We start from the raw sequence: 25,955 nt of genomic DNA, 5'->3' as shown, positions 1-25,955 counted from the left end.
AAATCACTGAGTGGCAGCCTCCATGCCACTGTGGGGTTCCAGAGTCCCCGGTCAGACATGTCAGCTCCTCTTCTGAGCCATGATGGAGGGAGGCTTGGCACTGAAGAAAATGAAAAAACAACCATCTGGCATGGCAGCACCAGCACGTATCATTTTACCAGCTGGTTCTGCCTTACTTTCATCTTTGGGTTAATCAGGGAAGGCCTCATGGAGATGGAGGACTTTCAAGATGGGATGGGATGAGATTTGGCAAGGTTGTGGGGGGAAGGGTGTTTCAGGCAGAGGGAAAGCATAAGGAGTGGGTTGGGGGGTGAGGGAATAAAGAGGTACGGTGGGAGGTTTGCTTGGAAGTAGTGAAAAGCAGGAGTAGAGGTATGGCAACAGAAGAGATAGGAGAAGGAAGGGGTGGCATTATCCTTGACTTCTACTTCTCTTTCAATGCTATAGTCATTCTGTTGCCAAATCCCGTTGGTTTCTCCTCCACAATATTTCCAGGATCCCTCAAGCATAGGCCTGGGTGTCAGAGGACTTTCATTCAATTCATTCAATTGTATTTATTGAGTACTGACTGTGTGCAGAACACTGTATTAATCACTTGGAAGAGTACAGTACGACAATAAAAAGACACAGTCCCTGCCCACAATGAGCTTACTGTCTAGAGGGAGTGAGACAGACATCAGTATAAATAAATTACAGATATGTACATAAGTGTTGTGGGGCTGGGAGGGGGGGATGAACAAAGGGAGCAAGTCAGGGTGACGCAGAAGGGAGTGGGAGAAGAGGGAATGAGGGCTTAGTCACGGACGGCCTCTTGGAGAAGATATGCCTTCAGTAAGGCTGGGGGCCGGGGGCAGAGTAATTGTCGAATTTGAGGAAGGATGGCACACCAGGCGAGAGGCAGGATGTGGATGAGGGGTCGGTGGTGAGATAGAAGATATCGAGGTACAGTGAGAAGCTTGGCATTAGAGGAGTGAAGTGCGTGGCCTGTGTTGTAATAGGAGAGTAGCAAGGTATTAGGAAAGTAGCGAGGATCTAGTCAATCTGCCAGTGGCCTGCTGTGCAGACATGTGGAGAAGCTGGGACTAGAACCCAGGTCCTCTGACTTTCACACCCATGCTTTTTCCCCCAGGCCAGGCTGCTCCGCTGTGCCTCAGTTTCCTCACCTGTACAGTGGGGATTAAATATCAGTTCTCCCTCCTTCTTAGACTGTGAGCCCCATGAGGGACAGGGCCTGTGTCCAACCTGATTATCTAAGTGCTTAACAGATTCCACAATTATTATAATTATTATTATTATGGGAGGGCCATGAGTTGCCATCTAGAGCATGGGCCTGGAAGTCAGAAGGTCATGGGAGTTTCTTTCAGTGGAAAGAGCATGGGCTTTGGAGTCAGAGGTCATGGGTTCAAATCCCGGCTCTGCCAACTGTCGGCTGTGTGACCTTGGGCAAGTCAGTTCACTTCTCTGTGTCTCAGTTCCCTCATCTGTAAAATGGGGATTGAGACTGTGAGCTCCACATGGGACAGGGACTGTGTCCAACTCAATTTGCTTGTATCCACCCCAGCGCTTAGTACAGTGCCTGGCACATAGTAAGTGCTTAACAAATACCATCATCGTTATTATTATTCATTCATTAAATCGTATTTATTGAGCGCTTACTGTGTGCAGAGCACTGTTAGTTCCTACTATACTGTACTACTACTGTACTATTATTGATTCTCCTCTAATAATAATAATAATAACATTTATTAATTGCTTACTATGTGCAAAGCACTGTTCTAAGCGCTGGGGAGGTTACAAGGTGATCAGGTTGTCCCACGGGGGCCTCACAGTCTTAATCCCCATTTTACAGATGAGGTAACTGAGGCCCAGAGAAGTTAAGTGACTTGCCCAAAGACACACAGCTGACAAGTGGCGGAGTGGGATTTGAACCCATGACCTCTGATTCCAAAACCCGGGCTCTTTCCATTGAGCCACGCTGCTTCTCTAGTCTCAGCTGAAACACAAAACCTGCTGGGCTCCCAGAAGAGGGGAAGAGAAATGGTCTGATAAATGTGTGTGTGGGGGGTTTTATGGCATTTGTTAAACTCTTATTATGTGACAGACACTGTTCCAAGCATTGGGGTAGATACAAGCTAATCAGGCTGGACAGAGTGCATGTTCCACATGGGGCTCACAGTCTTAATCCTCATTTTACAGTTGAGGGGACTGAGGCACAGAGAACTGAAGTGACTTACCCAAGGTCACACAGCAGACAAGTGGCAGAGCTGGTATTAGAACCCAGGTCCTTCTGACTCTCGGGCCCATGCTCTGTCTGCTAGGCCACGTTGCTTCTGTCGAGTCCCTTGGGATTAGGAGCAAGGTAGAGCTACCCTTCCCGGAACGGGGTTATTGCTAACATTTCACATCTTTCCTCCCTCCCCGCGCCCCCACCTGCCTCTCCCTCAACCAATCAAGCAATCCACCAGTGGTATGTTTTGAGCGCTGTGCTTGTGGTGTGCAAAACTCTATCATTATTATTATTATCATTAGGCCCCGTCGAGTGTTATAGCGACTCCATGGATATACTCTCTCCAGAACGTCCCATCCTCTGCCATAATCCGCAACCTGTCTAATTGGTTCTTCCGTTATCGTTGTTATGGTCTCATTCATTCATTGAGTCATATTTATTGAGCGCTTACTGTGTGCAGAGCACTGTACTAAGCGCTTGGGAAGTACAAGAGAAGAGAAGAAGCTTAGTACAAGCTTAGAGAAGCAGCGTGGCTCAGTGGAAAGAGCACGGGCTTTGGATTCAGAGGTCATGGGTTCAAATCCCAGCTCTGCCAATTGTCAGCTGTGTGACTTTGGGCAAGTCACTTAACTTCTCTGTGCCTGTTACCTCATCTGTAAAATGGGGATGAAGACTGTGAGCCCCACGTGGAATAACCTGATCACCTTGTATACCCCAGTGCTTAGAACAGTGCTTTGCACATAGTAAGCGCTTAACAAATACCATTATTATTATTACAAGTCCCTCCCTCCCAACATCCACCAAGCTAGCTCTCTTCCTCCCTTCAAGGTCCTACTGAGAGCTCACCTCCTCCAGGAGGCCTTCCCAGACTGAGCCCCCTCCTTCCTCTCCCCCTCGCCCCCTCTCCATCCCCCCGTCTTACCTCCTTCCCTTCCCCACAGCACCTGTATATATGTATGTATGTTTGTATATATTTATTACTCCATTTATTTATTTTACTTGTACATATCTATTCTATTTATTTTATTTTGTTAATATGTTTGGTTTTGTTCTCTGTCTCCCCCTTCTAGACTGTGAGCCCACTGTTGGGTAGGGACTGTCTCTATATGTTGCCAGTTGTACTTCCCAAGCGCTTAGTCCAGTGCTCTGCACACAGTAAGCGCTCAATAAATACGATTGATTGATTGATTAGTACAGTGCTCTGCACACAGTAAGCGCTCAATAAATACGATTGATTGATTACAAGTCGGCGACATATAGAGACGGTCCCTACCCAACAACGGGCTCACAGTCTCTATCCATCTAGCTGCCCGTCTGCCTCTTCCACGTTTTCCCTGGACTTTCCCTAGCATCAGAGAATTAGTCCTCCTGATGATGTGTCCGAACCCTGGGAGAGAACAGTAGGGTCGATAGACGGGATCCCTGCCCTCGGGGCGTGGACGATCATTTCTCTGGGCCTGTTTCCTCATCTGTAAAATGTCGGCCTCCCTCCTTCCTAGACTGCACTCTCGTTGTGGGCAGGGAATGTATCTGTTTATTGTTATATTGTCCTCTCCCAATCAATCAATCAATCAATCGTATTTATTGAGTGCTGTGTGCAGAGCACTGTACTAAGCGCTTTGCACTGCACACAATAAGTGCTCAATAAATAAGTGCTCACCTGTCTACATGTTTTGTTTTGTTGTCTGTCTCCCGCTTCTAGACTGTGAGCCCGTGAGCCCCTTCCTTCCTCTCCCCCTCGTCCCCCTCTCCATCCCCCCATCTTACCTCCTTCCCTTCCCCACAGCACCCGTATATATGTATATATGTTTGTACATATTTATTACTCTATTTATTTTACTTGTACGTATCTATTCTATTTATTTTATTTTGTTAGTATGTTTGGTTTTGTTCTCTGTCTCCCCCTTTTAGACTGAGCCCACTGTTGGGTAGGGACTGTCTCTATATGTTGCCAACTTGTACTTCCCAGGCGCTTAGTCCAGTGCTCTGCACACAGTAAGCGCTCAATAAATACGATTGATTGATTGACTTGTACTTCCCAAGCGCTTAGTCCAGTGCTCTGCACACAGTAAGCGCTCAACAAATACGACTGACTGATCCCCTTCCTTCCTCTCCCCCTCGTCCCCCTCTCCATCCCCCCATCTTACCTCCTTCCCTTCCCCACAGCACCTGTATATATGTATATATGTTTGTACATATTTATTACTCTATTTATTTTACTTGTACATATCTATTCTATTTATTTTATTTTGTTAGTATGTTTGGTTTTGTCTCCCCCTTTTAGACCATGAGCCCACTGTTGGGTAGGGACTGTCTCTATATGTTGCCAATTTGTACTTCCCAAGCGCTTAGTACAGTGCTCTGCACACAGTAAGTGCTCAATAAATACGATTGATGATGATGATGATGAATGAATATATATATGAATGAGCGCTTAGAACAGTGCTTTGCACATAGTAAGCGCTTAATAAATGCCATTATTATTATTATTATATGAATGAATGAATATATGTGAAAGAATGAATATATATGTATGAATGAATATACGGGAATGAATGGATATATGAATGAATGAATGTATATGTATATGTGAATGAATGAATATATAGGAATGAATGAATATATAGGAATGAATGAATAGATATATGAATGAATGAATGTATATATGTTTGTACATATTTATTACTCTATTTATTTTACTTGTACATATCCATTCTATTTATTTTATTTTGTTAGTATGTTTGGTTTTGTTCTCTGTCTCCCCCTTTTAGACTGTGAGCCCACTGTTGGGTAGGGACTGTCTCCATATGTTGCCAATTTGTACTTCCCAAGCGCTTAGTACAGTGCTCAGCACACAGTAAGCGCTCAATAAATACGATTGATGACTATTGATGATGATGATGATGATGAATGAATGAATTGCTCAAAGAAATGAGAGGTGAGGGCAGCGAGCGGGTAGAAAGGGATGATAATAATAATAATCCGGTGATTTTGGTAGAAAGGTGTGGCTGTCCAGCCCTCGCCTGCCTTTCCCGCCGCGTCCCCAGACTGAGCGGGGGAGGGAGGTGCTCGGGATGGGCGGGGCGGGGGGAGGAGGGAAACGAGAAGGGGAGGAGGAGCAGGAGGAGGAGGAGGAGGAGCAGAAGAAGGAGGAGGAGGAGGAGGAGGTTTAGCTAAACCCCATCATTTCCTGCCGTCACTTCCTAGCCGTGTCCCCTTAAGGCCGAGGCCGGGCCCGGGCCCGGGCGGCGGCGGCGCTTGCCAGCCATGGTGGCGCTCAGGGGCCGCGGGGCTGTATCGGGCCCCGGATCGGGATCGGGATCGGGATCGGGATCGGGATCGGAATCGGGATCGGGAGCGGGCCCGGCCGGCTCGGGGGAGGCGGCGGCGGCGGCGGCGGCGGTCGTGGCGGCGGTGGCGGCGGCGGCCGCGGCAACAACAGGGGGCCGGGAACAGTACCTGTGAGCACAAGTTGGGGTTCGGGCCGGGGGGGGGGGGGGGATGGGGGGCCCTTTCGACCTCACCCCTTTCTGCCTTTCTTCATACGCTCTCCAGCCCACCGGCCCCCTTCATCATCAATCATCAGTCGTATTTATTGAGCGCTTACTATGTGCAGAGCACTGTACTAAGCGCTTGGGAAGCCCCCTTCCCAGAGACAGATTTGCTTCCCGGCTTCCTCGGGCATTTATTCCTCCCTGTCGAAGGGATCTTAACTCGGAGATCTAGAGGACATATGACGCGCCTTCTCGCGGTTATTAACCCCCGCAAAGGTTAACATACCCTACAGCGCTCAGAACGGTGCTTTGCACCTAGTAAGCGCTTAATAAATGCCATTATTATTATTATATTTAGCCTCGAGGCATTGTAACTCCCCTTTTCATCCGGATATGTATTCATTCATTCAGTCGTATTTATTGAGCGCCTACTGTGTGCAGAGCACTGGACTAAGCGCTTGGGAAGTACAAGTCGGCAACATATGGAGACGGTCCCTACCCAACAACGGGCTCACAGTCTAGAAGGGGGAGACAAACATCAAAACAAAACAAGGATCCCCAAGGTGGGCTCATTCCCCCTTTTTATCCTTCCTTCTCAGAGTTCTCTTTCTCACCCTTGCTCTCCCCCAGACTTGCTGCTCCTGTACGTATGGCTATTTTGTGCCTAGTCTTCCCTCCCGTGAATTTCTTTTTCCACCTGCTCCATCCCCCTGTCAGCTCCCCCTCCCACTCCTCTTATCCGCCCCCCACCCCCATGTTACTCTTTCTCTAAGCCACCACTTCATTTTTTGGTTGCTACCCGCAGTCCTCCCTCAAAGTCCAGATCTTTTGAAGAACATCCACACTATGCCTGCAAAGGGTGGCCTAAGTGCCACCGTGTCTGGAGGCAGAGAAAGAGGGGTGAGGGGTCCCTTCCAGTCTCCAAAATTCTCTGTTTCTGTGACACTCTCCCCAGCCCCCCCTTCACCCTTCCCCCACTCCCTACCCCTGTCTCTTCCCCGTCCTGGTCTCTGGAAGGGGTTTATTTTTAAGAGACTGGGCCCAAGTGACCTTGGATAGCTCCAGCTTTAACCTTGATCGGGGCTGGTTATGTTGGAGGTTGATCCAGCAGGGTTGGAGACCAGTTTTGCATTTGTACTCTTCTTTTCCCTGAGGTCTCTGATGGATTCTGCTGCGTGTTTGCTGGGCGTGATTGGACATACATCAACGGGGAATGTGGTCTAGTAGGTCTCCCATCTGGAGAGTTATTAAAATCAGTCCATCAATAATATCTATTGAGCACCTAAAGTGAACTGTACTAAGCACTTGGGAAAATACAGTAGAGTTGGAAGACACAATCCCCCCGCAAAAGAGCTTACAACCAAATGGGAGAGACAGATGTAAAGTAACTTACACATAGGAAGAAGTGTTCAAATAGTGGAGTTTGCAGATTAATAGGTATAAAAGTGCACCGAGGAATTCATGACTGCCTAAGGGCTGAGGTGGTATGCAAAAGTGCTGGACAGTAGTTGGGAGGATGTGGCCTGGGGATGAATCAATCGTACTGAGCACTTCCTATATGCAGAACACTGGAGAGTACAATATAACAGAGTTGGGAGACACATTCCCTGCCCACAAGGAGGATACAGTCCAGAGGGGGATACAGACATTAATATAAACTGCAGTGCTGTGGCCCTGAGAGAGGAGTGAATAAAGGGTGCAAATCCAAGTTCAAGGGCAACACAGAAGGGAGTGGGAGAAGAGGAAATGAGGGCTTAGTCTGGGAAGGCCTCTTGGAGGAGATGTGCCTGTAATAAGACTTTGAAGGTGAGGAGAGTGATCGTCTATCGGGTATGAAGAGGGAGGGCATTCCAAGCCAGAGGCAAGATGTGGGCGAGTGGTCGGCGGCGAGGTAGGTGGTTGGGCAACTACTGGAGGTTCTTGAGGAGCGGGGAAGCATGGACTGAATGTTTTTGTAGAAAAATGATCTAGGCAGTAGAGTGAAGTAGGACTGGAGTGGGGAGAGACAGGAGGCAAGGAGGTCAGCAAGGAGGCTGATGCAGTAATCAAGGTGGGATAGGCTAAGTGTTTGGATCAACGTAGCAGTTTGGATGGAGAGGAAAGGGCGGAAAGAAAAGGAGGTGGGATTTCAGAGGGACATTGAAGATGGGAAGAGCTGTGGTCTGCCGGATTGGAATGGGGAGACAACAAGGTGGAGTGTAGTTGGAGAAAAGTGGATAGGTGAAAAGGAGAGAACTGATGGAAGGCTGAGGGAGAGAGGGAGGAGTTTCTGTGTCGTGCGGAGGTGAATGGATAACCACTGTAGGATTTGGAGGAATGGAGAGACGTGCAGAATGATGTTTTAGAAAAATGATCCCAACAGCAGAGTGAAGTCTAGACTGGAGAGGGCAGAGGCTGGAGGCAGGAAGACCAGTGAGGAGGTCAACCCTGGATATGACAAGCCTTTGGACTGGGTGTTGACCATTTCGATGGATATGGGTGGATCCAGGAAATGCTGTGGAGGAAACACCAACAAGACTGAGTAACAGACTGAACATGACACTAGAAAGTGGGCCAGAAGTGTAGGATAATGCTGTGGACACAGGGAGGATGGTGGTTTTGTCAACTGTGGTGGGAAAGTTAGGTTGGAGGAGAGGATTTGGCAGGGTAGATGAGGAGTTTGGTTTTCAACAAAAGGAATCAGCAAAACAGCTCTGAGGAGATATCCTGTGAGTGAAAGGAAATGTGAGGTTGCAGATAATAATAATAATAGTAATTGTGGTATTTGGTAAGTGCTTACTATATGCCAGGCACAGTACTAAGCGCTGGAGTGGATACAACCCAATTGGGTTGGACACAGTCCCTGTTCCACATGGGGCCCACAGTCTCAATCCCCATTTTACAGGTGAGGTAACTAAGGCACAGGGAAGTGAAGTGACTTGCCCAAAGTCACACAGCAGTCAAGTGGCAGAGTCAGGATTAGAAACCATGACATTCTGACTGAGCGATCGGGGCTAGCCAGATAGATTTGGAAGTTGTGCGACAGATTTGGAAGCCATCTAAATCTAGGTAGTAGCTGAAGCTGAGGGATCAGCTGAGCTCCCTGGGGGAGTGAATATAAAATTAAAAGAATAGGGGGATACCCACAGTTAGGGGGTGAGGGCCAGTGAAAGAGACTGATTAGAGAGGTAGGAGGAAAATCAGGAGAGAATAATGATAATTGTGTTTATTCAGCGCTCACTATGTGCCAAGTGCTGTATTAAGCATTGGGACATACAGGATAATCAGGTCAGACACAGTCCTGCCCATCATGGGGCTCATCACAGTCTAATTAGGAAGGAGAACAGATATTTAATCCCCATTGTACAGATGAGGAAACTGAAGCACCGAGAAGCTAAGGGATCTGCCCCACATCACACAGCAGCCAGGTGGTGGAGCTGGTTGTAAAGCCTGGGTCAGTGAATCCAGTTCCTCTGGTGTCGAAGCTCGTGCTCTTTCCGTGCAGCGTTTCTGGGAGGAGGGAGTTGGTCCCAGTGTCAAAGGCAGTTAAGAGGGCAAGGAGGATTAGGAGAGAGCAGCGGCTATTAGCCGTGGCAAGGAGATCTTTGGTGACCTTGGAGAATGCAGTCTCACTGGAGTGAAGGGGATGGAAACCAGAGTTTTAGTGGGTTGAGAAGAGAGTTGGGAGACCAGAAGTGGAAGCAGCAAGGGCATACAATCCATTCAAAGAGTTTGGACAGAAATAGGAGCAGGAAAATGGGGTAGTGGTGCTGGATGATGCAACAGGGTCCAGAGAAGGTCTTTTTTTTTTAAGTGTAGGGGAGATGTGAGCATGTTTAATAGCAGAGGGAAAAGAGCCATCATTCATTCAATCATTCATTGTCGTATTTATTGAGTGCTTATTGTATGCAGAGCACTGTACTAAGTGCTTGGAAAGTGCAGTTCAGAAAGTGAGTAGTTGAAGATGGTGGTTCCAAGGAGAAGAAGAGTGGAGTGGGCCAAAGTATTTCTAGAAGGTGAGAGGATGGGTTGAGAGGCACAGGTAGAGGGGCTGGATTTGGAAAGCAAGTGGGTGATCTCTTGAGAGATGGCTAGGAAGGATGAGAGAGAGCTTGTAGAGAGGCAAGAGGTAAGGGGGAAACTTTGAGGGTGGCTCATTCCTAACGGTTTCAATTTTGTCAACAAAATAGTGGGCGAGGTCTTCAGGGGTGAGAGGGGACACGGGGAGGGGTGCTTCAAGAAGGAGGTGAAAGTCTGGAAAAATTGGTAGGGGTAATGGGCATGGGAGTCAGTGAGGAAGGAGGAGTCTTGTTGCTGAGCTGCAGGAAGGACAGAATTATCAGAAGTGAGGGTGAATTTGAAGTGCAGAAAGTAGCCTGGTGCCTGGCTTTCCACCAGTTGCACTCTGCATCAAGAGTTCATAGACTGATCCCTTCCCAAGGCCTGGGAGAGCCCCCAAATTTAAATAGAATAAAATGATAAGGTGGCAGTCATTAAAACACCTTCTAAGAAGGTCATCCTACATCCTAGCAGCATCCGCCTCCAAATCTGGCACTACCCTAGACTTGGGTGTGTAAGTTGGCACTGGCCACATCCTCTCTTCAGGCCTTTTCCCTCTCCCTATGGCGGGGAAAACAATCTATAAACTAGATTCCCTGACTGTGGTCAGGGAAGGTGTCTGCTAACTCTTGTATTCTCCCAAGTGCTTAGTACAGTGCTCTGCCTATGATAAGCACTCAGTAAATACCACTGATGATGATTATGATAAACTGCTTTAGGATGGCTCAGCTCTGCAGAGTTTCATTAGGGGCACCTTGATAGCTGCAGTTGCTAAGTAAGCCACATAGATTGTAAGCTCTTAGTGGGCAGGAAACGTGTCTACCAACTCTGTTATATTGAACTCTCCCAAGCGTACTCCCCCAAGCTCCTAGTACAGTGCTCTGCACACAGTAGGCACTCAATAAATACAACTGATTGAATGATTGATTGATGATGCTGATGGAAATTGATGTCTCAGAAACAAAATCAGCCAGACCTTCCTAAATGTATCTAATTGTCCCTCATATTTAAAGAGGACACCTCTGATAATGAAGCTTACCTAAGGATGCGCATGTGAGCAAAAAGACTGATCCCAGACCTCCCATTCCGACCACATTGTGCCTGAGTAGCGACTGTCTTTTTGTGATGCTGTCAGCTTTTCTGTTCATGCTCTCGCCTCTTTGATGATCATCTCAAAGCTTCTGCTTAGTCAATCAATGCTACTTCATGAGCACCTACTGGGTGCTGTTGTGCTAGATGGTTAGCTCCTCCACTAGGTTGTAAATAATAATAATAAAATGTGGTAGTTGTTAAATATTTTGTGATGGGTACGGTACTAAATGCAGAAGAAGATACAAGGTAATCAGATCGGATGCAGTCCCTGTCCCACATGGGGCTCACAGTCCAAGTAGGAGGGAGACCAGGTATCTAATCCTCATTTTACAGATGAGGGAACAGAAGCACAGAGAAGTCAAGTGAATTGCCCAAGGTCACCCAGCAGGCAAGTGATGGAGCTGGGATTAGAACCCAGGTGCTCTGATTCTGTGGCCCATACTCATCCCACTAGGCCATACTGCTTCTCCTTGAGGGCAGGGATCACCTCTACTTACTCTGTTGTACTTTCTCAAGTGCTTAGTAGAGTGTTTTGCCCACAGTAATGCTTAATATGTGTCATTGATTGATACTAAGTGCTTGGGAGAGAACAACAGAAGGAGCAGCGTGGACTGGGAGTCAGAGGACCTAGGTTCTAATACCGGTTCCGCTACTTGCCTGCTGTGTGACCTTGGGCAAGTCACTCTACTTCTCTGTGCCTCAGTTTCCTCGTCTGTTAAAATGAGGATTCAATACCTGTTCTCCGTCATCCCTAGACTATGAGCCCTATGTAGAGCAGGGGCTACGTCCGACTTGATTGCCTTGTATCTATCCTAGTGCTTAGAACAGTGCTTGACACACAGTAAGGCTTAACAAACACCGTTAAAAAACAACAAAAATCAATGCTTGGTACATAGTAAGTGCTTAATAAATACAATAATAATAACAATAAGAAGAAGAACAGAAGACACCCGTTCCCTGCTCTCAAGGAGCTTATAACATAATAGGGAAGACAAGCAAAGGAAGAACATGGATATAACAGGAAGTAGTAAAATACCTCATGATAAAAAGAGCCAAATAAATAATTGAATATAAAAATAAAAATCTAATTACGTACATAATTACTGAGGATAGGAGTAGTGGAAAGAGCACGGGCTTTGGAGTCAGAGGTCATGGGTTCGAATCCTGGCTCCGCCACATGTCTGCTGTGTGACCTTGGGCAAGTCACTTAACTTCTCTGAGCCTCAGTTCCCTCATCTGTAAAATGAGGATTAAGACTGTGAGCCCCATGTGGGACAACCTGATCACCTTGTATCCTCCCAGCGCTTAGAACAGTGCTTTGCACATAGTAAGCGCTTAACAAATGCCATCATTATTATTATTATTAGTCATAGTATTTTTTAAGTGTCTGCTGTGTACAGAGCACTGTTCTAAGTGCCAGGAGAGAATACACAGGTGGAAATTAGACACGGTCTCTGTCCCTTGGGGGGAAGGAATAAAATACATAAGTGCTAAGGGTAGGAGTTGGGCCAGCCCAACTGGAATGTTGAAGTCTGCCTGGAGGAGGTGGGATTTTAGGGGGCTTTAAAGAAGAGATGAGCTGTTGTTTGGTGGATCTTGAGCAAAGAAGTTCCAGGTTCGGGGAAGAGAATGACTGTGCTGTGTGAGGAGGGAGAATCGAGAGTGACGTTGTTAGAAGGTGAGCTTGAGAGGAGCAAAGAGTGGGTAGAGAGAGTTGACTCGTAAGATGGAGAAAGCCGGTGAAGAACCTTGAAGCCATCGTTAAGGCGTTTCTCCTTGTTGTGAAGAGAAATGGGAAGACATTGGAGGATTTTGAGGAGTGAAGAGATGTTTGCTGAGTGACATTTCAAGAAAACAGTCCGTGCAGTGATGTATAATATAGATGTAAGAGCAGAGAGGCTGGAGGCTGGGAGAGCAGTGAGGAGACTGATGCAGTAATCTAGTTGAGATATGACAAGGGTTTAGAGCAGAGTATTGAGCGCTTAGTACAGTGCTGTGCACACAGTAAGCACTCAATAAATGTGATTGATTGATTGAGTGGCAGTCTCCCAAAGGATAGGTTTGCCATTAGTTGATTTTGTACTACTTCCTTGCTCTGGTTATAGTGTCCTCTCCCAAGTGCTTAGTACAGTGCTCTGCACACAGTAAGCGCTCAATAAAGACCATTGATTGACTGATGGATTGATCTCGTGGGATTGGACTGTCGGTCACTATGCCGTGTAGGTAAGAATCCCATGACGCCATCTCTTTTCCATAACTCCACAGAAAAACATTTTAACCTCCCCTACCTTTGACTCCCCTACCAGGGTCCTGATGTAAACTAAGACCTAAAAGCTAGTGGAGATTTAAAATTAATCAACAATAATGTAAATGTTGAACAACATTCAAGCCTTGTTCACCTCAACACAGCTGCACTGGGCGGGACACCTGGGGAGAGTGGATGACAGCAGGATACTCGAATAGCTGCTGTATGGTGAGCTGAAATTGGGCAATCAAAAGCAAGGGGCACAGAGGAAATGCTTTAGGCATCCTTTAAAATGAGGCTCAGACAATCCAGCATCACAACCCTAGGCTGAGACCAGCATGGCCTACTACGATCCAGAAAGGTGAGGCTCTTTAGGAGCAGAAGTGGCTTCTTCCTCCTCCTCCCTCTATTTGTAAATAATTTTTGCCTGTCTCCACCATTAGAGCGTAAGCGCCCTGAGGGCTTTTGCACTAAGTTGGGATTCTGTAACTGCTATTGATGATGAGAAGCAAAAAACGAAAAGAGCAGGAGTCACTGCAGAGAGCAAACCTGACAGCATCCCAAAGGACAATCTTCAGGGTCCTGATTCAGCCTTTTCAGCCACACACGCCCCAGCTAACTGTTGGGATCTCCGATATGTGAGTGGTTGTAAGGGTTTTGGACCCTTTTAGACTGTGAGCCCACTGTTGGGTAGGGACTGTCTCTATATGTTGCCAACTTGTACTTCCCAAGCACTTAATACAGTGCTCTGCACACAGTAAGCGCTCAATAAATACAATTGATTGATTTTGGCTCAAATGGTGTGAGACTGTAACTGGGAGCTGAGCTGCCAAGATTTCCTTTTGTCTACGCTCTGGAGCTGGGAACAATCTTTCATTCAGTCGTATTTATTGAGTATGTACTGTGTGCACAGCAGTGTACTAAGCGCTTGGGAGAGTACAATTCAGCAATAAACAGACACATTCCCGGCCCACAACGAGCGTACAGTCTAGAGCGGGGGAGACAATCCAGCTCTTCGCTCTGGACTTTGGACGATGGTTTTTCTTTTTTTCCACTTCCTGACCTGAGGGCTTTTGGATTGGGCTTGAAAGAGGAGTGCTGACCTGCTTTCCTCCATCAGCATAGAGGACCAGATAAGAATAGTTGTGTTTGTGGAAGAACCCCTGGATAACAATAATAATAATATAATAACAGTGATATTTGTTAAGAGCTTATTATGTGTCAAGCACTGTACTAAGCGCTGGGGTAGATACAAGCTAGTCAGGTCAGACACAGTCTGGACAGACTATGAAAGCCAGGAGCGGGAGTAGGGTAGTATCTCCATCCCTGGAGATCTTTGAAGACCAATTTCAGGCCCATCTGCCTGTCCTGGATGCCTTAGGGGAGCCCCGTCTTGAGAAGATGGGGCTGAATCGGTTGATGTCTCGAGGCCCCTTTCGACCCTTGGGCATCTGCTGATTCTGTGAGGAGCAATTTCTCTGGCAGCCCGGGAGAACTGGGCTTCCCGAGTGTGTCTCAGAGGAAGCTGAAGCTGCCGGCCCAGTGGGTTAGGAGAGCCGGTTCCTCCATGACGTGACAGGGGAGGAACCTATTTGGTCAAGGACATGGCCCACAGCCCTGCGCAACCTTCCTCTTTTAGATCCTAGAGAGCAGTTTCCTTCTTGGGCTACTGTCTTCCTGGTCTGCCTGACGTTTGTCAGTTTCAGGCTGTGAGGGTCAGTGGGGCCAGCTGACAGATTGGAATTGAACTGGGCATCGAGTCTCGATCCCGAGCTGTTTAGCCAACTGGGATCTGACCCAAAGAGAAAGGACGTCTGCTCTCTCAGCACGGCACAGAGAGGCACCTAGACATTTCCCCCGGCTCTGGGGTGGGAAAGACTATCTCTTGGGAGATCGTAGGTCCCAACTGTCTGGGAGACTCCAGGCCCTGGTGCTGGGAGCCCACCTGAGGCCCACACCTGATCTTGGCAAGGGGGCGAGAAATGCCAGGAAAACCGTTGTGTCCACGGAGCTCCAGCTGCTCTGTCTCCTGCCAGGTGGGAGCCAAGTGAGGGTGCGATGCCCAGGCACAGCTCTCTGTATCAAGCAGCATCTTCCCATCACATTGTGTCCCTCTTCCTGGTCGGGTGGCTTCACCCACTGGTTACCTAGGACCCCCTCTTCCACTTCCACCTTCTCTCTCCCCTTTTCACTCTGAAGGGAAAATTTGGGCTTCTCCCTCCTCATTGCCCATTTCTTAAGTGCCCACAATGTGCTGGGCACGATACAGTAGAATGGAACATCTGCAGGTGGCCTCTGTCTCTAAGGAGCTTGGGAACCGTGTGTGTGTGTACACGTGTGCGTGCCTCCGCTCTATAAATGGGAGAAACGGGAAACACTCCACGAAGGGGCGTCTGCCTGTTCTGGACCCCTTTGTGGAAACCGAAGTCTCTGTCTAATTTATTCTCCGTTTCTTATTTTGTGGTGACTGGAATGGGTACATTCTGTGTTTGTTTTTTTTTTTCGTTCCCCGCTCTGCCAGGACTAAAAAAGCCAGGTTGTTGTGTCATTAAAGCGCACAAGCTGGTTGGCTCTGCAGATCTTGGGCCCTGGCCTAAGGGGGCTATTTTCTGACACTGCTAGAGGAGGCTCCATCAGGGGCAAGTGGCTTGTTTACTGTTTGTGCTCAAGCACTCAGCTTGTGATTCCTGACCTTATCCTACCAGCCAGCCCTAGGTGTTGCTGGGTTTGCTTTATCAGTCCTCTGCCGCATGTGTCTGGGGCTTGATGTGGAAAGAGGTGAATGTGGAGGCACGGGAGGAGGAAGGAGGGCTGAGGTGGTAGGGGCAAGAACATGAGCTCTAAGAGTGGTTGTGGCCTGTATATATTTTTTTAAGACGGTTTAGACCAAAAAGGTTATGATTTTACAGATCTGCCTGAATTCTGCCATGGTACACTTGAGTCGATTTAGTGCATCCATAGAATGGAAATGTGCTTAGGAATGTGATCAATTAATCAGATTTATTGAGTGCTTATTGTGTGCAGAGCACTCTACTAAGTGCTTGGGAGAGTAATAATAATAATAATGGTGGTATTTGTTAAGTGCTTACTATGTGTCAAGCAGTGTTATAAGTGCTGAGGGAGATACAAGGTAATCAGGTTGTCCCATGTGGGGCTCACAGTCATTAATACCCATTTTACAAATGAGGTAACTGAGGCACAGAGAAGTTAAGTGACTTGCCCAAAGTCACACAGCTCTCTGTGCTTCTGTTACCTCATCTGTAAAATGGGGATTAAGACTGTGACTCCCTTGTGGGACAACCTGATCACCTTGTAACCTCCCCAGCGCTTAGAACAGTGCTTTGCACATAGTAAGTGCTTAATAAATACCATCATTAAGTGGCAGAGCCGAGATTAGAACCCACAACCTCTGACTCCCAAGCCTGTGCTCTTTCCACTGTATAAACAGTATAACAGAGCTGGTAGACACATTCCCTGCCCATACCGAGCTTACAGTGTAGAGGTAATTTGTGATATGTGGAAGCCTTGATCATTTTTCAGTGGATTGTTAACACTGCATGTCTGAGCTAGTTCCCTTTTCTCCTCCCCTCAGTAAAGAGTCTGGAGATTCCTTGGGCAACTGACACGTGGGATCAGTTCTGGCTCATTCTTCTCACTCCAATACAGAGCCCTCACCTCAAAACCCCAGATTTGGATATCGTTTCCCGTTCAGATTGACACCGGAGCCCGCTGTGCTAAACCAAGCGAAGTGGCCTTAATACATTTGGTCGTGCCAACAGGGAGCTGTGGTGTCAGTTACACTTGTGTGTATATATGTACATATCTATAATTCTATTTATTTAAGTGAATGCCTGTTTACTTGTTTTGATGTGTATATATCTATAATTCTATTTATATTGATGCTATTGATGCCTGTTTACTTCTTTTGATGTCTGTCTCCCCCCTTCTAGACTGTGAGCCCGTTGTTGGGTAGGGATTGTCTCTATCTGTTGCCGAATTGTACTTTCCAAGCGCTTAGTACAGTGCGCTGCACACAGTAAGCGCTCAGTAAATTTGGTAGAATGAATGAATAGCTGAATACAGTATTGGCCAAGGCCAGGAAGGAATAGCTACTTAATCAGTCAGTGGTATTTACTGAAAGCTTACTGTGTACTGACAAACAATAGGTTTTGTTTTGTTGTCTGTCTCCCCCTTCTAGACTGTGAACCCGCTGTTGGGTAGGGACCATCTCGATATGTTGCCAACTTGTACTTCCCAAGCGCTTAGTACAGTGCTCTGCACACAGTAAGTGCTCAATAAATACGATTGAATGAATGAATGAATGAGTAATGTACTAAGCACTTGGGAGAGTACAATGTGACAGAGTTGGTAGACGTGTTCCCCGTCCACAAGGAACTTACAAGTCGAGAGGAGTCTACAGTCTAGTCTTTTGGGCCACAATAAGTGCTTTGACTACATGTTTTGGTTAGAACACTCTTAAGGAATTGGGGAACATTTGCCCCACAACATGAGCCTTTTCAGAAACAGCGTGTCTTGGTGTTGGAAAAGACAGTTGATGTGCATAAATCTGGTAAGTACTACTGCCCAGCCATCCCAGTCTATCCTACTTCCTGGTTGGGTAGCCTCCAGGTTATTGAAGAACTGGGTGTAATATATTACCAAATAAATGCTTATTAATAAGGGGTAGTTATACTATAAATCATAAAAAGAAAAGCAAAGATTAGAAAATTAGGGAAGCAGTGCATCCTAATGGATAGAGCACAGGCCTGGGAATCAGAGGACCTGGGTTCTAATCCCAGCTCCTCCACCTGTCTGCTGTCTGACTTTGGGCAAGTCACTTCACTTTTCTGTGCCTCGGTTTCCCTCATCTGTAAAATGGGATTAAATCTGTGAGTCCCACGTGGGGCATGGATTATGCCCAAACCAGTTTTTAGTACAGTGCCTATCACATAGTAAATGCTTAACGAATACCATAAAACAAAGAAACAGTGATTGATCGATTGAGGATGTTGGTGTTTTACTAATACCGTAAGAGGAAAAAAAAGAAAATTTGGGAAATGTAAGCCCCATTTTTACGTGTTTAAACAAATGCCCCTGGGATTACATATTTTAATTTCGTATTATAGCATTATATAGTTCCCAACTCCAAGGGACCAAAAGGGGTCATGGCCACGTCCCCCGTGGGATTGGTATTGAGGAGCGGCAAAGCCATTAGTTTCACCCCCAAAGTTTCTGTGGTGGGAGGGGGGAGCACAGGGTGGGCAGCCATAGCTCGCCTTGGAGCCAGAAAGGGCCTGGATTGGGAAGCAAGATGGATTGTGAGCCCACTGTTGGGTAGGGACTGTCTCTATAGGTTACCAATTTGTACTTCCCAAGCGCTTAGTACAGTGCTCTGCACATAGTAAGTGCTCAATAAATACGATTGATGATGATTGGATTGGGCAGGGAGGAGGAGGATGAGTAGCTCCTCATAGGCAGGGATTGTGTCAGTTGTATCCCCACTCCACTATTCATTCATTCATTCATTCAATCAATCGTATTTACAATAATAATAATAATGACATTTATAAAGCGCTTACTATGTGCAAAGCACTGTTCTAAGCGCTGGGGAGGTTACAAAGTGATCAGGTTGTCCCACAGGGGGCTCACAGTCTTAATCCCCATTTTACAGATGAGGTAACGGAGGCACAGAGAAGTTAAGTGACTTACCCAAAGTCACACAGCTGGCAATTGGCAGAGCTGGGATTTGAACCCCTGACTGCTGACTCCAAAGCCTGGGCTCTTTCCACTGAGCCATGCTGCTTCCGTTGAACGTTTATTGAACGCTTCCTGTGTGCAGAGCACTGTACTAAGTGCTTGGAAAGTACAATTCAGCAACAAAGAGAGACAATCCCTGCCCACAACAGGCTCACAATCTAGAAGGGGGGAGTCAGACATCAAAACAAGTAAACAGGCATCAATAGCATCAATAAATAAATAGAATTATAGATATAAATACACATCAGAACAAGTAAACAGGCATTACTATAAATAAATAGAATTATAGATGTGTACATATATACACAAGTGCTGAGGGGTGAGTCGGGGCGATGGGGAGGGGAGGAGAAGCTGTGGAAAAGGGGGGCTTAGTCTGGGAAGGCCTCTTGAAGGAGGTGAGCCTTCAGTAGGGCTTTGAAGGAGGGAAGTGTGCTTGTTCGGCGGATTTGAGGAGGGAGGGTGTTCCAGGCCAGAGGTAGGATGTCGAGAATGAGGCAAGTGAGGTTAGCACCAGAGGAGCGGAGTGTACAGGCTGGGATGTAGAAGGAGAGAAGGGAGGTGAGGTAGGAGGGGGCAAGCTGATGGAGAGCTTTGAAGCCATTAGTGAGGAGTTTTTGCTTGATACAGAGGTTGATAGGCAACCACTGGAGATTTTTGAGGAGGGGGATGACATGCCCAGAACGTTTCTGTAGAAAGATAATCCGGGCAGCAGAGTGAAGCATAGACTAAAGTGGGAAGAGAGTCTGCTGTGTGGCCTTGGGCAAGTAACTTCCTTTCTCTGGATCTCATCTGTAAAATGGGTATTAAGACTGTGAGCCCTAGGCAGGACAGGGTCTGTGTCCAACCCAATTTGCTTGTATCCACCCCAGTGCTTAGTACAGTGCCTGGCTCATAGTAAGGGTTTAACAAATACCATAATTTTGGGGAGCAGCATGGTGTAGCTGATAGAGCACAGACCTGGGAATCAGAAGGTCATGAGTTCTAATCCCGTCTCTACCACTTGTCTGCTGTGTGACCTTGAGCAAGTCACTTTACTTCTCTGTGCCTTGGTTACTTCATCTGTAAAATGGGGATTGAGACTGTGAGCCCCACGTGGGACAGGGACAGTGTCCAACCTGATTTGCTTGTATCCACCCCAGCGCTTAGTACAGTGCCTGGCACATAGCAAGCACTTAACAACTGCCATGATTATTATTACTACTATTATTGTGTTCTCCCAGACACTTAGTACAATACTCTGCACACAGTAAGTGCTCAATAAATACCAAGAAGCAGCGTGGCCTAGTGGATAGAGCATGGTCTCTGAAGTCAGAAGGACCTGGGTTCTAATCCTGGCTCTGCCATCTGTCTGCTGTGTGATCTTGGGCAAGTCACTTCACTTCTCTGGGCCTCAGTTACTGCATCTATAAACTGGGGATTAAGACTGTCAGGTTGGACTGCATCCGACCTGATTAGCTTGTATCTACCCCAGTGCCTAGTACAGTGCCAGTCATATAGTAAACGCTTAACAAGTACCATAAAACAAACAATAAAACAAATAAACATCAATCGATCGATTAAGGAGAATGTTGATGCTTTTGTCAGGTGACCATACATTCCTCTCATCCCAGACCCCGAAGCCCCAGGCCGGCCAGCTCCACCCATACAACCTAGGGGGATTCCCTGGTCACTAGGTAGGGATCAGAGCTCAGGAGCCACATTGCCGGTTTAAAGCCTCCATTCTTTACTCTGCTGCCCAGGTCATTTATCTAAAAAAATCATTCTGCGTATATTTCCCCATTCCTTGAAAACCTCCAGTGGTTGCCCATCTATCTCCACATTAAGCGGAAACTCCTTCCATTGGCTTTAAAGCACTCAATCAGCTCATCTCCTACCTTACCTCCCTGATTTTCTATTACAACCCAGCCCACACACTTTGCTTCTCTAACACAAACCTACTCTCTATACTTCGATCTTGTCTCTCCTTTTGTCGACCCCTTGCCCACGTCCTCCCTCTGGCCTGGAACTTCCTCCCTCTTCATGTCAGATAGACCACCACTCTCCCCTCTTTCCAAGTCTACTGAAATCCCATCCCCTCCAGGAAGCCTTTCCTGACTAACCTCTCATCTCCTCACCCAATTCTCCCTCCCTTCGGCACTTGAACTCTCACCCCCAAGCACTTATGATACTCACCCCACCTCTTCCCCCTATAGCCCTTATGTACAGACCTTCATACTCCATTCCTTCTCCCTACCTGTAATTGATTTTAGTGTCTGTCTCCCCCACTAGATTGTAAGTTTCTTGAGGGCAGGGATCATGTCTACTGACTCTGTTGTACTCTCCCAAGTCCTTAGTACTGTGCTCTGCCTGCTTCCACCTCCATGCAAGCATCAGTTGGTGCTCCTGCTCCATTGCTGTTTGTGGAGAGAGTCCCCCAGGATCTCCACAGGCAAATTGAGTGGGAATGAGGTGGGGCGACGACTTTCCATCATGGAGCCCCAGATGATGATGATGATGATATTTGTTACGCGGTTACTATGGCCTGGGATGCCCTCCCTCTACACATCCGCCAAACTAGCTCTCTTCCTCCCTTCAAAGCCCTACTGAGAGCTCACCTCCTCCAGGAAGCCTTCCCAGACTGAGCCCCCCCCTTTTCCTCTCCTCCTCCTCCCCTCCCCATTGCCCCCCTCCCTCTGCCCTTCCCCCTTCCCCTCCCCACAGCACTTGTGTATATTTGTACATATTTATTACTCTATTTTATTAATGATGTGTATATAGCTATAATTCTATTTATTCTGATGGTATTGACACCTGTCTACTCGTTTTCCTTTGTTGTCTGTCTTCCCCTTCTAGACTGTGAGCCCATGGTTGGGTAGGGGCCGTCTCTATATGTTGCCGATTTGTACTTCAAAAGCGCTTAGTAAAGTGCTCTGCACACAGTAAGCGCTCAATAAATATGACTGAATGAATGAATGAATGAATGAATGAATATGTTCCAAGCACTGTTCTAAGTGCTGATCCCAGTGAAGGGAGAAAGCACTGGCACTTTTGATGACTATCCTGACCTTCTCCACTCCCACCCTCTCTCTTTCCTCTTTCCTCCCCGACACCGCTGCCACTGCCTCCTCCTCTTCCTCTTCTCACCCTCCCCATCCCTCTCCCTTTTCCTCTATTCCTTCTCCACTCCATCGATGCCCTGCCAAGAGTTCTTCTCCAAGCTCAAAATCATAAATTGGCACCCTGGCACTTATTCCCACCTTAATAAGCTGGGAGTTCTGGGCCGCCCAGTTGGTGGCTTTTTTTTTTTTTTTTGATGGCACTTGTTAAGCACTTTACTATTGTCAAGCTCTGTTCTAAGCACTGGGGTACATACAAGTTAATAATAATAATAATAATAATAATGGCATTTATTAAGCGCTTACTATGTGCAAAGCACTGTTCTAAGCACTGGGGAGGTTACAAGGTGATCAGGTTGTCCCATGTGGGGCTCACAGTCTTAATCCCCATTTTACAGATGAGGTAACTAAGGCACAGAGAAGTTAAGTGACTTGCCCAGAGTCACACAGCTGACAACTGGCGGAGGCAGGATTTGAACCCGTGACCTCTGACTCCAAAGCCCATGCTCTTTCCATTGAGCCATGCTGCTTCTCAAGTTAATCAGTTCAGACACAGTCCCTGTCCCACGTGGGGCTCACAGTCTAAATAAGAGGGAGGGAGGGTATTAAATCCCCATTTTACAGATGAGGAAACTGACACACAGACCTTGGGCAAGTCACACAGCAGGCAATAGATAGAGCTGGGATTAGAACCCAGGTTCTCTGATTCCCAGGCCCATGCTCTTCATCCAGTATGAAGACCTCCATCAGGCCTCTCAAACTCACTAAGTTTTAGGTGTATTGTTCACCTTAATCTTTCACCTTTAGAGAAGACGAATTTGGATTATGCAGCTTTATTATAATAATAATAATAATAATAATAATGGTGTTTATTAAGTGCTTACTATGTGCAAAGCACTGTTCTAAGTGCTGGGGATGTTACAAGGTGATCAGGTTGTCCCACGTGGGGCTCACAGTCTTAATCCCCTTTTTACAGATGAGGGAACTGAGGCCCAGAGAAGTGAAGTGACTTGCCCAAAGTCACACAGCTGACAAGTGGCGGAGCCGGCATTTGAACCCATGACCTCTGACTCCAAAGCCCGGGCTCTTTCCACTGGGTCATGCTGCTTTATCCTCACAAGATCCATTTTTGTGTTCTCCCCAACCCCCTGGCCCTCTCACCATTCCTTTCAGTACTCTCATTGCTCATTGCCCCTTTAGAGAAATAAAGAAGGTTCCTTATTAAAACAGTCAATCGGTAGTAATTTTGAAGCACTTTCTCTGTGCAGAGCAATCAACCAATAGTATTTATTGAACACTGACTTTATGCAGAGCACTGTGCTAAGTGTAGGGGAAAGTACAATACAGTAGAGTTGGTAGATCCGAGGAGCTTACAATCTAGTGGGGGAGACACACTAAAATCATTTTTTTTCAGTCAAAGGTATTTATTGAGCACTTACTGTGTGCAGAGCACTGTACTAAGCACTTGGGAGAAGTCAAGGTGAGGTGAGGTAGGAGGGGGCAAGGTGATTGAGTGCTTTAAAGCCAGTGGTGAGGAGTTTTTGTTTGACATGGAGGTGGATGGGAAATCACTGGAGTTTTTTGAGGAGGGGAAAACATGTCTTGAATGTTTTTGTAGAAAAATGATCCAGGCAGTAGAGTGAAGTACGGACTGGAGTGGGAGAGACAGGAGGCAGGGAGGTCAGCAAGGAAGCTGATGCAGTATTAAGGCGCTTACAAGGTGTGAAGTTCTGTGAGAGATAGAAGGTTATGAGATTGGTCACAGTCCCTGCCTCCACCCACCTCCCAGGACTCCAAATCTGTTTTAGCCCCATTTTACAGATGAGGAAACTGAGGACCAGTGGTGGAGCTAGGATTCTAACCTGACTCTCCTGACTCCCAGTCCTGTACTCACTCCATTAATAATAATAATAATGACATTTATTAAGTGCTTACTATGTGCAAAGCACTGTTCTAAGCGCTGGGGAGTTTACAAGGTGATCAGGTTGTCCCAAGGGGGGCTCACAGTCTTAATCCCCATTTTACAGACGAGGTAGCTGAGGCACAGAGAAGTTAAGTGACTTGCCCAAAGTCACACAGCTGACAAGTGGCGGAGCCGGGATTTGAACCGATGACCTCTGACTCCAAAGCCCGGGCTCTTTCCACTGAGCCACGCTGCTTCATTATTAGGATGCTGCTTCATTAGGCCTCATCGTCTCTCCTGAAGGAAAAGTTAAGAACGTAGAGGAGAAAACAGCATGAAAACAGTAGAGAGAGCATGGGCTGGAGAGTCAGAGGACTGGGCTTCTAACCCCGGCTCCACCACTCGTCTGATGTTGCCAACTTGTACTTCCCAAGCGCTTAGTACAGTGCTCTGCACACAGTAAATGCTCAGTAAATATGATTGAATGACTGAATGAATGAATGTTCGACCTTGGGCAAGTCACAACTTCACTGTGCCTCAGTTACCTCATCTGTAAAATGAAGATTAAGACCGTGAACCCCATGTAGGATATAGACTGCATCCAAACTGATTAGCTTGTATCCACCCCAGGGCTTAGTACAGTTCCCAGCACATAGTAAATGCTTAACGGAGACCATAAAAAAAAAAGAAAGTTAAGGGAGGTAGCTGGCCCAGTGGCTGGACGTTTGATTTTGTGATGAGTGGAACAGAGCAGCAGTAGCATGTAAAAAACTGAAGGAAGAGGAAAGAGTGAGTGAGGGGAGAGCCCCGAGAGCCCTCCCAGGCTCACCCTCCTGAGCACTGGAGTTCATTCATTCATTCATTCATTCAATCGTATTTATTGAGCGCTTACTGTGTGCAGAGCACTGTACTAAGCACTTGGGAAGTACAAGTTTGCAACATATAGAGACGGTCCCTACCCAACAGCAGGCTCACAGTCTAGAAGGGGGAGACAGAAAACAAAACAAAACATGTAAACCAAATAAAATAAATAGAATAAATATGTACAAGATAAATAAATAAATAGAGTAATAAATATGTACAAACATATATACATATATACAGTTGTGGGAGTTGTGGGAGATGCTTCTGGAAGGAAGATGACAAAAGGGCAAAGAACACTTCAGTATTAGAAGGCCCTGGATACCTGGGCCAAGGCAACGTATATCAGTCAATCAATCGTATTTATTGAGCCCTTACTATGTACAGAGCACTATACTAAAAGCTTGGAAGAGTACAATACAACAGAATTAGCAGACAGGTTCCTTGCGCATAACAAATTTACAGTCTAGAGGTTTACATTCCGTAGTTTCCCCTTCCTGTAATTGATTTTAGTGTCCCTGTCTCCCACTAGCTTATAAACTCCTTGAGGGCAGGGATCTTGTCCACCAACTCTAATGGATTGCCCTCCCCCAAGTGCTTAGTACAGTTCTCTGCGCATAGTAAGCACCCCCTGCCCCCACCAAATGTCAGTGATTGATTGAATGAATGATTATATGGTTTGGAACATCGTCCCAGGGTGGAGGGAAAGAGGTCATCCTGTCCAGCCCCCTTTCTCCAAGTAGGTGCCTGCTTAGATTCTCCAGGGTGGGCAGGGCTAGTCCTTCTTATTTTTCAAGCCCCTTCGGGGCTGGAGACTCCTCCATTGGTGTCCATTCTAGGGCTTCATCCCAAAGACAGTGGCTGGGGGGTAGTGCGGGGGGGAGTGGCACACACGGGAAGGATCCAATAGGTCTTGTGGAATGGGATCTCACCCCTGCCCTAGCGCACAATCCCCACTTTTCCTGGAGTTTCTTATTTCTCCCACTTCCGGCACCATCCTCTCCAGTCTCATGTTTGTGCATGTGCACCCTGCAGGCTGGTGGATGGGGCCCCTTCCTGTTTTATGCACACAAATTCGTCAAGCTCCAAACCAGGTGACATTAAGTACTCCCCCTTCCCCTCTTCCCCTCCTCCCCCATGCCTGCTGAGAAGCACCAGCCCAGACTCCGATGTCCATGCATTTGCGTGTTTGCTGGCTGAAGGACTTGACCCATACTTGTGGCTAATGCATTTTGATAATTAA

General features: G+C 46.9%; 1 protein-coding gene across 1 annotated transcript in view; it reads left to right on the top strand.

Moving 5' to 3' along the window:
• Positions 1-5,494: 5,494 nt before the first annotated feature.
• Positions 5,495-25,955, top strand: part of R3HDM4 (R3H domain containing 4) — a 30,560-nt gene continuing 10,099 nt past the window's right edge. Inside the window, exon 1 of the mRNA XM_038771765.1 lies at positions 5,495-5,688. Within this exon, the coding sequence (XP_038627693.1) occupies positions 5,495-5,688 (194 nt within the window). The remainder of the gene's footprint in view (positions 5,689-25,955) is intronic.

Source organism: Tachyglossus aculeatus, chromosome X1 (assembly GCF_015852505.1).
Source record: "Tachyglossus aculeatus isolate mTacAcu1 chromosome X1, mTacAcu1.pri, whole genome shotgun sequence".
Taxonomy (NCBI): Eukaryota; Metazoa; Chordata; class Mammalia; order Monotremata; family Tachyglossidae; genus Tachyglossus; species Tachyglossus aculeatus.
The sequence above is the reverse complement of the archived record's forward strand: the minus strand, read 5'-3'. Positions and strand labels throughout refer to the sequence as shown.